Source organism: Corvus moneduloides, chromosome 21 (genome assembly GCF_009650955.1).
Source record: "Corvus moneduloides isolate bCorMon1 chromosome 21, bCorMon1.pri, whole genome shotgun sequence".
Taxonomy (NCBI): domain Eukaryota; kingdom Metazoa; phylum Chordata; class Aves; order Passeriformes; family Corvidae; genus Corvus; species Corvus moneduloides.
Window position 1 is genome coordinate 1,892,962 of NC_045496.1, and position 12,454 is coordinate 1,905,415.

General features: G+C 50.4%; 1 protein-coding gene across 14 annotated transcripts in view; it reads right to left on the reverse strand.

Annotated features, from left to right (window-relative positions):
* Window positions 1–526: 526 nt before the first annotated feature.
* Window positions 527–12,454, reverse strand: part of DAB2IP (DAB2 interacting protein) — a 164,031-nt gene continuing 152,103 nt past the window's right edge. For 12 of the 14 annotated variants that reach the window (XM_032130678.1, XM_032130679.1, XM_032130680.1 and 9 more), the window contains 4 exons: window positions 11,167–11,319; window positions 8,063–8,265; window positions 7,393–7,480; window positions 527–5,834 (listed from right to left, as the gene is read on the reverse strand). In XM_032130678.1, the coding sequence (XP_031986569.1) occupies window positions 5,667–5,834; window positions 7,393–7,480; window positions 8,063–8,265; window positions 11,167–11,319 (612 nt within the window). In that variant the 3' untranslated portion in view covers window positions 527–5,666. The remainder of the gene's footprint in view (window positions 5,835–7,392; window positions 7,481–8,062; window positions 8,266–11,166; window positions 11,320–12,454) is intronic. The other 2 variants (XM_032130675.1, XM_032130676.1) reach the window with 2 other exon arrangements.

Consider the following 12,454-nt stretch of genomic DNA (forward strand, 5'->3'; position numbering starts at 1 on the left):
CTTCCCTCCCTGGGCAGGTGCCGGTTCCTGACAGGAACAGGAGGAGGGTTGTCCCAGCTGGGCGGCTCAAGCTGCTGGCAGCCAGCAGAGCCCAGTGCCCAGCCCGGCTCCAGTGCTGCTGAGCACAGGAATAGCCACAGGTGCTCTCCACATCCCGACTCATTTCGATGCAGCCAGCCTGTCTTACACCTCTCCCGGAGGAGCTAATTATGGTGATGTTAATGAGGCAGAGGTGCTGATGCTGCCCAGGGTTTTAATGACTTTCCTCCAAGTTTTCTGCTACTTTTACTGGAGGCAGAAGGGTGGTTTGTAAGGAGTGGTGGGGGCAGGAGCAGGCCTGACTGTCAGGCCCCCCGAGCACGTGAAAGGAAGGTGGTGGAGCCAGGTCAGGGCTAAAAACTATTGGGAGCAAATTGCAATGATCTGTTTGGGGAGGCAGATAAGACACGTTTGTGTGTGCATGTGGCATGTGCCAGGCTACTCTAAAAGCTGGAAATGACTGAGTAGAGGTGCTGGAGCACTTACGTAAAATATCTAAATAAATCTTTAATATTTCTAATTGCAAATGTACATAAATTGCACAGCCACATCATTTCTTTGAACACCAACAACTTTCTCTGTACATTATTACATAGTTTAAAAGGAGCTGAAGGAGATTCAGCAAACACTTCCACTTTGCTTTTTTGTTTTTTAAACATACTTACAAAAAAAGATTTGTTTTTCTTTATAAGAGGATATAAAACATAGCGACTGCTTATCAGGAACAAGTATCAGCCTAAGCAGATATACAGAGAGAGGTATATCTTAAGACACAGTGATGTATGATAAAGGAATATGTGAACATGGATGCTGCACTCTGGGGTACCGGTAGCTGATGCAGAGCCACATGGCATTTACAGCAATGTCACAGCTCAGGTGATCTGTGAAAGTCAATGCTTGAACGTGACACCCTTTTCCAAAGCATGGTTGTTTCTGGATGTTGTGCAACGCCCTCAGGATTGGATTTGGTTTGGAAAGCCCATGAGCTGCATGTTCTCATGCTGCTGTTGTCCTCCTGCTCCCCCATGTGTGATTTTCCCCAAGGGAGAAGGAAAAGGCAGCAGTTACCTGTGTGGGGTCAGAGCAGGGCAGGTGCCACTGTCTGAGCCTCCTGGCTGAGTGGTTTCCTCTGAAACGGCCCTGAGGCTCAGAGACCAGCTGGGGATGGGCAGGGAGTGTCCCTTCTTGTGGCCACTGAAGGGAGCTTGTGGTGGCCATGAGGCTGTGGCTCTGACCCAGACCAGGTCCCAGTCCTGGCCAGCCTGGAGGCCTGGATTGCTTTGAATGCAGACCTTTGGGAGGAAGTGACCCCAACAGTCAGTGCGGGTGGGAAGGACGGAGCGCCCACCCAGGGACATTGTCACAGGTGTTCCCTTTGGACTTCCCAGGCAAAGCTGTGTGTGAAGGACAGGGCAGGGACTGTGGTGGAGCTGCTGGACCCGCTGGTCACAGACTATCAGAAAGGCCTCACCCCAGGGCTGCTCACCCTGTCCTGGGATTGCTGGGGGAAATGAGCCCCTCTCAGATCAGACCCCTGGGCCACAGCCTGTGGCTCTCCTGGCTGAACACATCAGTGTATCTGCCATCTGTGACTGAAATTCCTCTCCTTTTCCATCACAGAACAGAGCTCAGCACGTTTTCTATTGCATCTGTGTGTGGACATTAGGAACAGGAAAACACCTATGAGCTATCTAAACTTTGGGAATTATTGATTCCTTGCTGATTGCTTTCCTAGGAGAGCCTGTGACACCTCACTGAGGTCCAGCAAGTCCCTATGCCCTTTAGGAATAGTCATAGTAGCAGAACCTGTGTCCTGCAACCTGCAGCAACCTCTGGGACTGGCTCCCAGACCAGAGGGTTCCACGTGTTCTCACAGTGCAATCAGTGCTTTACAGCTGCAAAAGCAGAAAACAAAACCAATCAGACTCAAATGACAATGCGGAGTGACACCGGACTCTTTGGATGGTGGCAGGATCTGCTTAAACTGGTGCAAAAGGGGCTGGTGACTACACTGTAGTATTAGTTGGCATGGAGAAGGACTGGGGTCCCTCCCATCTTTTGGCACTGAAGCCATAATCCCTGTCCAAAATGATGATACTTAAAGTCCGCAGAGACCTTGGGATACTGGTCAGTCCATTTCATCCCCCTTCACACAAAACCGCTCATTTTTTCAGGAGCGTTCACTACAGTTTAACAAAACCCCAAATCAAAACTCTTAGAATCTTTGAGGTGGGTCCACCACAAATCTGGATCCATGGCTTTGCTGCCTTCCCTTCCCTCAGATCCCCAAGGGAGGAGGCTGGAATCAGAATGTGGGTCTGGATCCAGATTTGGCAGCCCGAGCCCACCTCTCCAACACAGCAGTGAGATACAGCCAAATCCTGACCAAATAAGCAGCACCAGAAGTAAGTTACTATATACAACTGTTAGTGAGATAGATACGGTACAGTAAACACTGAGAACATTTACAAAAAAATATTAAGACTTGTATTAAGATAAAAATTGGAGTGTTTTTGCTTTGTTTACACTTTGACGAGTTTGCACTAGAACAGCCTCTTACTGTAGAAAGCGCAAGAACCGGAAAGGAAATGGAGCCGATCACAAAGCCTTGGGGACAGCGGTGGTTTGCTCTGGTGCTGCAGCACCTCTCGGGATCCAGGTATTGCTACGCCAGGTACCAGCTCCGAGGCCACGGCAGGGAACGCGTGGGGTCCCGCACTCACTCACACACGCACACATGCACAGAAATGTACAGCTTATAAATAACAGAAACACAAACTGAAGGAACAGAACTGAGCCTGGACCTGAACACCTGCCCCCAAACCTTTTTAGGGGAGGGTTCACAGTTAGGTCCAGTTGTTGACAGTTGCAGGGGAAGAAAATGGGGAAAAACGGGGGAATTTCTACTGTAACGAGACTTCATCCTGATTTGAATTTCTCTTTGTACTGGCTCGGGAAACTAAGCAACAACTCCAGAAGGTGTTGGCACTGGAACTTTTAAGATTTTAATAACTGGCTGTGGAAGGATTTAAGCATTCCTGCTATTTCAGCAGAACAATGTGTTCAGTAATTAGCAAGTTTGAGGGTAACCAGGAGTTTGTGACAGATCGGGACAGGGCGGGGGGGAGCAGTGCCTTGGCTTGTGATTGAGGAGAAGATTAAGATGTACTGTGCTTAGCTTCAGCACTAAACAATTGGTTTGTGGGTGTTTCTTTTTCCAGCTCTTACGGAGAGCACTGACTGCATCCCAAAATTACTTCCATGTATGAATGGAAACGTCGCTGGTGGGGCGCCCGCCCCATACCCTGTTAGCATTTCCATTCCTCTATGTCACTTCTGTCTTGAAAAACTCCAGTCTCTCACAACACAAATACTTAGAATGCAAAACGATCAGCTCTAAACAGACATCTCAGGGCAAAAGCGTTTAAAATAGTCTTTTTGCAGGGTTCTTATCATGTATTTGACTCTGAGACAGTGGCAGGTGTAAATCTACGTACCCAACGGTTCACAGTACCCTGTATAGTCCTAACCTGTCTGGGTCTTTCTCCAGTTGTAACCTTGTCAGATTTGTGAGGTTCTTCAAAGCCATCTGTGCTAGTCTCCAAAATTCAAAGGTGACTGTACTTGCCATAAGTACTGAGTTATGACATTGCTCTGAGGAGCTCCTTTTGGGGTTTGCTGTGTGCTGCACCCCTCGGCAGGTGTTGGCGGGGTGTGGAGACCTCAGTGCAACACGTTCGCTCCTCCTGGGCTTGGCCCAGGGCTTCCAGGGACCAGAAAAACGTGTAGGAAAAAGAGCATCTTTAATTTTGCAAACGATTGCATGAGGAAGAATGCTGTTAAGGAGCCTTATGGCTGTGGGGCAGCACGGCAATGCAGAGCTTACTGGCAAAGTGTCCTGCTCAGGCAGCCTGGGAAGTGTGAGGCTGAAGACGGTACCTAAGCAGAGCAGAGCTCAAGGAACGTCCTAGTCCCTTGGACTGTACATTTACACATGGCAGGAGGAGCTAGGACAGGCGTTGAGCAGTGTGTTAACCTTTAGAGGGAGCATAGGCAGATGTCCTGTACACTGTACACTGTCATCCGTATCTCAGAGAAACCTCTGGCTCTCAGTACGAGGGACCTGCTCTGAGAGTGGGACTTGTGAAGGACTAACTGCAAGAACCACAAACCAATAAACACCGTGGTGGCAGGTCAGCGGCACAACCCCCGTGAAGGGGTGCCCCCTCCGCTGAGCACAACGTGTCTGTGCCGAAGCTGCGCGTTCGGCGCTGGGAAAGTCTAATCCTGGCTTATGCCTGCACAGTGCTCCTGACAAGGGGCCTTTCGGTGGTGGCTGCTGTTCTTGGTGGTTACTCCCTTATGACCATGTTTTACATTCTTCAAGCCGGTTAATTTCCATGCAGTGCTCATTCCCAATTTAAAGAGGACAGTATTCCAGAAAATGGGATCTTTTTTTTTCTAATGCATACTGTGAAAGAAAAGAAATACAATTACCGATCTTCATGGGTCTTCAGGGCTTTTTCTTGTTTCTTTGTCTGTTTTTTTCCCCAGAACTAGTAAAACTCTCAGCACAGAGCATTCCATCCCCACAATGAACCCTTGATCAAGCAGGAAGCTGCCACTCCATGTAGCCCCTCACTCCCCCTCTACCACAACAGGCACCAGCAAATCCAGCCCCTGTCCCTCAATCACAGCTCAGGGACCAAGCTCAGGCAACATTCACTTTATTCTGTGGCGGGAAGTGTGCGTGGGACAGTGCCTGGGGCTATTGCTTACAAAACTCTTCCCCTTTATTTGTGAGAGAGCAGAAGCTGTCGAGAGGAATTGAGTTGCCATTCACCAGGTGTCAGCTCCTCCCTCCACTCCTCTGCCAGAGTCTTGGCCTTGCTCTGTGCCCCTGAGCTGCCCAGGGACCCCCAGCAGCACCAGTCCTGCCCCCCTGCCACCAGGGTTCCCCACACAGCACCCATTCGGCCACCACACCGCCCTGACCTTCCATCTGCGCTGTGCTCCCTGTATGGGCGGAGTTAATTAAACACTAATTAGCAGCATAAATGCCCTGTGGATGCAGGAAAAGTCAGTGGCCTCACAGAAGCCACCAGGAAGGACGCTGGGCTCGGCTGGGGTTCACTTTGGGAGGGCTGTGCTCCGGGGGGAGTCACAGGAGGAGCGGGCCAGGCTTTGCTGCCATCGCTCGGATGCTACATCCAGCGGCACACTTGGAACTGGACTTACTGGGCCCCTGCCTTCTGCAGGCTCTGCCCAGCTCCCTTTATTTTGCTTACTGCAGTGACAAGGACGTTACTCCTTGCTGGGAGGGGTGAGGCATATCCTTTGGGCAGTTTAGAAGGAAAAGGTTACTTTTGTTTAAACATTAAACACTGATTCAAATCCAACAGTGACAGCGATTCTCAAATATATGTTATTTCCTTATGCCACTCATCTCACACTCGACATTCCCGTCCCTCAATGTGCTGGCAGGACATCTCCCAGCAGGGTCAGTCAGCGCCGTCCGCAGTAAGGAGCTGGTGCTCGGGGAGCAGCCGTTCTCTGAAGCCGCGGCTCACGCCTGCTGTGCACGGTCCCTCCGGCCAGGCCTCTCCTGCGGCAGCGCCCTCCGCGCGTTAACAATTACTGCTGTTTCTGAATTCTCCATTCTCTGTAATCTGCAATTTAGTTGGGTTTGTGGGGGAGATCCCATTACGTGTCTGCATGCTGTACCTCTCTTTCAGTTGAGTAAGGGCACTCATTAGCCGTGCGTTGGCAGCATCCAGGGAAGCAATGCGTTTCTCCTGCAAGCAAACGGGCAGGGGGCATGGTCAGTGGAAAGGCACGAGCCCTGTCCCTCTGGGATGTCAGCCCAAGACAGTGACCCAGAGGCCTTTTGGACCAAGACCTTTCTCTTTGGCATTCTTAAGTGGGGGGTTTTAAGTGCTACACAGCATTTTTTGAAATCCGCAGGGCTACAGATAGCTCCTGCCTGTGCAACGTGGGCTACATTTCTTTCAGGATCCTGATGAAAACGGAGGTAACACAGTTGCTCTAATTATTCAGTTGTACATCGTACTGTTTGTTTTAACTCAGCTGTTACAAAGATGGTAGGCTTCCATTTCTAAACCCAAACTCTCCCAAGATAGTTACTCTTGTCAGTGTTTAATTAGTGTAAATTAATAGTTTAAATGACTTGTAGCCTCCCAGGCTGTCTTTGATGGAAACTCTCACCGATTACAGTGTTGTAAGGATGGGAGCAAGAGCTTCCATGTTGCAGCCTGATTCTACCACTCTGTTCTTTGTGACACTGAACAAGTGTCATCCTCCTGTGACTGCCACAAGCAGAGGAACAGAACCAGCTCAGGGGCACACACGAGCAACTGCTGTAACTCTGAAAGTCAGTGTATGAACACGTCCAACACACGAACAGCCTGAGGTGACCAAAAGAGAACAGTACAAAGTGTGCAGGGGCACGGTCAGAACCTCACACGTACCCCACGAGGTGCAGGGGACAGGAGAAGGTCCCAGAGCTGATGGGAGGCTGCAGGTACCACCACTCACGCTTTAGGGACACCCTGGGTCTGCTCGGCTCTGCTGGAGCGCAGAACAGAATGGGATGGATGATTTAGCAGCTTTGAACAAATTGCTCTGCAGGAAAACTGGGGTTTTTTTACAAAGTTACTACTGTCTCCATTTTAATTAGCTACACAGCGAATTGGTCATGAGTAGTGACTCACAAGTGATTAATAGGGTTGTTAAGTGTAAGGCCAGAATATACTATCACTTCTAAGCCACAAGCGGTAGGGAGGCCTGGCTGCTGAGGACATGCTGGTCTCTGTCAGACAAACTAAGAGATTATGGGCTGTATTTTCATATTTTCTTTTCCAAGCACAGTGTTTTGCACCCATCATATGACGCTCCTCTTTCACTGTAATTGATTGCAGTAACTGAGCTTCCCAGTCCTGCAAATCACAACCCAGAGGCTGAAAAAACACGTCAGCTTGGCTGTGGGCAGGATGTGTGTTCCTTGTGTCCAGGTCCTGTTCTGATTATCCAAGCATTACTGGGATAAGAAGCACCAAGCAGTGCTCCAGGGGATGTGATCCTTCCACTCACTCACTGAGTTGTGGGCACAATCCCTCCCCAAACTGCCATCTCACGCCCTCTGTGCCACGCTCCAAGGCTGCAAACAGCTGTGACAGTCACTGTGTCCTGCTGCAGCTGCCCTGACCCTGACTGTAGCTTGGTGCTGACTCACCCACATGGTCTCACCCCGGGCTGGCACTACTGCAGGGGGGGGACTGTGTGTTGGCAAACCCACCCTGAAAGCTGCTGCAGCCCTTGGCACGGGGCACTCACCTGTGCATCGATAATCTTCTGCTTGGAATCCACAGCAGCCTGCATTTCAGCATGGTCCTTCTTTAACTCCTCCTCAACTGACATCAGTCTGGGAGCCGAGCACACAAGAAAAAGTTACACGGGTTGGGCTCTGCTAAGCCCAGGTATTACCCTCACACTCTACCTCCTCTTACCCACAAATGAAGCCTTTTTTCTTGGCTCTTATTCTTCCTTGGAGCTCTCTCTAGCCAAGTGCCCCAAAACTGAAGTGACAGCACAGTGAAGGCTGACCCAGTGGTGAGGGCTGACTGAAAGCACTAAGTGGGTTTGGCTCAGGTAAAGGTGAAACCAGCTGCACTGCAACAGTCCTGGACAAATGTGAACACCACATCCCACTGGGTGGGAGAAAGGGATTTAGAGTCACAAGTAAGGGATGGTGATGAGATCCTTAGCTATACAACACAACAAGCCTGCCAGAGCCTCTGAGCTCTCCCCTCCCTAAAGTTTTGCCCTTGTGCATCAGGAAAGTGTTGGGGTTTTTCCTGTCCCAGGTAACACTGAAGGGAAAACCCATATGTGGAACCTGCCTGCACCTCCAAAGAAACCTGATTCTCCTGAGCAGGGGTCAGCTCTAATGCCAGCCAGGCTGCCCTGCCTTACTGCCATCCCCAGCACTCCCATCTCCCTGTACCTGCTGATGATGCCCTTCATCTGGATCTCCTTATCCTCCTGCTGCCTCCGGAGCCGCTCCTCGCTCTCCTCCAGCCTGGCCTGGTACTCCAGCACCAGCTTCTGTGTGGTCTCCTCCTGGCATTTGAAGCGAGTCTCATATTCCTCCAGCTTCTTGTTGGAGATGCGGAGCTTGTCCTGCAGCACCACCAGGTCTTGCTGGTACTGAGCGTGCAGGGACAGACACAGGAGGAGAAAATACATGTGGGACGTTACCTTGTAGAGTTCGCCCTTGCCAGGGTTTCCCCCAAACCCGCTCACGCCCCTCTCCTTGTATCAGACTATAGCTGCAAACCCGTATCAGACAACCCTGCTCGTCGACACCTCCTCTTCCGTCTTCTCCGCGGCGCCAGGAGCAATGCCGGTCCGCGGGGCGGGCAGGTCGCTGGCAGGTGCAGAGAGTGGGCTGTTAGCAGAGTCTGGCATTTCACAGGGGAAATGCAGGTTAGAGCGGGCCAATGGCAAAGGCAGCAGGCAGCTTCTCACACTGACAGCACAGGGCTCACACAGGCAGGAGAGGCTGCAGCCGTGGGATTTGGGGTTCACACAGGAGCTCTTCAGTCTGCAGCAATAAATGTGGGGGCTTTGGGCAGGCTGGGAGCCAAGCACGAGCTGCAGTGACAAATGCAGGACACTGCTGTCTCATCGCCCTTCATCGAGCTGAGGGCACTGTGCTGGCTGAGCAGGGCACAGAGCACTCCTGCTTTTTGGGGCCCAGCACTTAACTCAGATCTCAAACTAGGGTTCAGTCCAAGAAGAGCTGCTGCATGCAGCCAAGACCCCACAGTTGTACTGTTCATTTGGGTGAAGCTATAAATCAGCAGCAGAATCACATAAAGCAATTAAAAAAATTAAGGGCTTTTGAACTTGGTGAAACTGGGTTCAGCTACTGTGGCAGCACAGCATTCAGTAAACTTGCTTTGCTAAAGGAAAATCACAGTGAGTGTGTGCACAAGAAAACTGCTTTAATTTCAAAAAACTGTATTTGGACGTAGTCTTTTAAAAAGCATCTCAACTGGAATAACTTTAAAATAATTAACATGCAGCTGATAATGTGACAAGCTGCTTTTAAAGAGTCATATAAGGGAAAAAGGCTCCCATCTGAGTCATGAAGCCTGTTAAATCTACAAGTGGTATTAATAAACTGAGAGAAGTGCACTCTGTTGTGTCTTGACTTGGCCTTTTCCCTTTGGCCATCTCAACTGGGTAAGCACTGCAGTGATGGGTTGGGTCATGTCCCAGGTCTCAGAGTCCTTCTGGACCATGTGACCCCCAGACCAGCTCTAGGGAGAGGGGAGGGCAGCCAGGCTGCTGCTGCTGGGGACTGGCCAGCACTCCACTCACAGCAAAAATAACTGCAGTTTCTAAGGACTGAACACTTAGGAAGCTGATGGTCTTCTTGAGCTGCCAAAGTACTGGAGCGAGGTGTTTTTCCTTTAACAAAGCTCTTACTGCAGCATAGGAATGACACGGTTTGCACATGGAACCTGGAGCAATGAGGGAACAAAGCGCCTATACAGCTGCACAGAAGCACTAAAGTCAGACAGCAGGGAGTTGCTTGAACAGGAAAGATGAAATACCTACCCTAGCCTTAAAACAGGAGCAGCATTAAGTGAGCTCAGAGGAGAGCAGGAGAGGCCTCAGAGCCCTAAGGAGTCACTCCTGTCTCTAGAACACTTGTCTCCTTCTCAGTTACCATTCAGGTCTTACGGTAATGGGGGGAGAGGTTATGCTAATGGCGATCTTGAATGTCAGTGACTGATGGGACAGCAGAGTAGGGAAGGATGCTGCATGGCAATGAGACAGCCTGGGCCGGGGCTCCCGCTGGGCTTGGGGCAGGGACTGGGATGTTGCAGTGCCATCGGCGTTTGTAACCCCACCATTGCCTGCCCTGCACTGGGTAAGGATGGGCCAAACCCACAAAACTGCTCTGATCTTCCTGGGGGCAGCTGGGAGCTGCTGCCTTGTACCTCCTGGGTCCTACAGCACCTGCCTTCAGCATTTTCCTTGGATTTAAGAAGTGACAGTCCCCCAATGATACAGCACAGCAGAATGAGCACAGGAAGGCTATTAGAACAAAACCAGAAACATGTCTGTGCTGGGAAACAGGACTGCGGCTTGAGAAGGGTGATGTCTGCAGTGCTGGTGTGACAGAAGAGAAGCACATTGAGGAAACATCCCAAAAGCTGTTGGTGCTCAAGTGTCACAATCCTGGCAGAGCCAGGCTGCTGGGAAAGAACCTTGCAGAAGCAGCAATCAGCAAAGATGGGATTTTCCCAGCTTCTGACTGCTGGATCCTCATTTTTATCCTGCTTTTTCTCCCTAGCCAAGCCTACTTTGTCTCTTCCCAGCTTCTCCCACCCCAGACTCACCCAGGAAGGAGGGGAAGAGAGTAGCACCCCTCTGCTTCAGAGGCACAGGGCCTCTGTGGGACCCAGGGGCTGAGACTGAATACTTTGGACACGGCTTCCTGGCAGATCCCCGACTGGCCAGGCCCTCATCTGTGTGATACAGCCATAAGCTCGTGGAAGTGCCACAAAGTCACCCCAGGCACCAGTGCTGAGACCAAAATCTGGACTTAATTTTCAGGTCTGTGAACAGCCTTTTGACATGGAAGCTGCTCCCTGCTCCATGTCCCTGTTGTGAGGCACGAGGCTGCCTGTGCCTTACTCCATCTACATACATGTACTACATACATACAGGTGTGCTTAATCCACTTTTTAAAGCTTTCTTCCCAGCAGTTGGATGAGTTAGAATGGGGAGAGTAAGAGGGACTGGCTGGCTGCAGAGTTTGTTTCAGGGCAGCATCAGCACTTTATTCCTGACTCCTGTGTTTCTTACTTGATTTCATCAGAAGGTGATTCCAGTCACTGAGTGTGTGAAAACCTCCCAGACCTTCCCCACAAGTTCCCCGTGAGGCTGAGCAGGACAGGGAGCGACTTGGCCCCCTCTCTCCTGGGCAGGGACCTGCACACAGCCCACCTTCTCCCCAGGGTGCTCAGGGAATGACATTCAAGGAAATCCTCTCTCTATTCAGAAACTTGTTTCAATCCAATCAGGTTTTACCTTTTCTGCTTGGCTGAGCTCGTCCTTATTCCTGAGCTTATCCCTGTGCTTGGAATCTGGGTCAATGCTTTCATCTTCTAAAAACTGCATGTTCATATTCAAAAGCCAAGCAGCAGTGCGGTCCAGGGCATTGGGGTTCACAGGAGAAGGGGCCTACAATGAAACAATGATACAACCGTGACAAAAGAAAAACCTGTAACACAAATGGTTATGAAGCTGGAGAGAGAGTTTCCTTCCAAGCAGACCCTTTCCCACGCTGCTCAGACAGCAACGAGCCAGGCTGAGCTACCAGAGCAGCTGGGGCTGGAGCAGGAACGACTCCTGTTCTGCAGCTGGACATTATTTTGGGTCAAGCAGTGGGGTCCTGCTCGAAGTCACGTCCCTGGTGTCTGCGCAGATCCTGTCACCTCACAAGGACGTGACCTGCGAAGGCGCTGAGCTGCAGGTGAGTAGAGTGACTGGATGTGGTTTATTCACTCCATGAGCAGAGTTCTCAACTCTTCAGCTTGTTAGGAACCATCTTTGCTTCCTGTGAAGATTCCGTAAAACAAGATCTGAAAACTGAAACACTCCTTATGACCATTCAGGTACCTTATTGGAGAAGAAAAGTTTCTTTTCAGCAGAGGCTACACTAAGGATGCTGAAGAGGTCTAAATGCTCAGTATCACTTACTAACAGTGATATTCCATGGTCAGTGAGCTACAGTCGTGTCTGCTGCCTTTCAGTCCTGGCCTGGGCAGGGACTGCCAGTGGCATTGCCTAAATATTTTCCAACCACATACAAGGAAGTCACTCTTCAGCTATTTCCCTTCCCTCCTGCCTTGTTATAAACTGCAGTAAACAGTCAGATGAACACATGGGATCTGGATGACTTGGTCATTCAGGTTAATGACTTGGGAATTCAAGTCAACAAATCAGAAATGTCAGAGACTTTCTCCTTCATTCCAACCTCTGGATAGAAAAACCCAGTCATTGTCAGGCAGCAGGAGATTCTGAGTCAGGAGTGGGGAGTGGTTTAATTTCCTCACTGGGGTTAGGGCCTTTCCCATGCCATCTTCCAGTCTGGTCTTCTACCTCCAGAATTATGAATCCAAAGCATCAGACTTGGCTCATGAACATTGCTCGTTACAAATCCTCATGCTGCCAACATGCAAATAAAATGTGCAGTGTGAGGGTGGGAGAGGCATTCTGAGACTTCAGGTCTGAAGAGAGACTTCAAGAGGACCACAGGGGTGGGTGGAGGAATCTTCTGTGAAGAGAACCTGGCCAGGGCTTTCCGATGGCCACC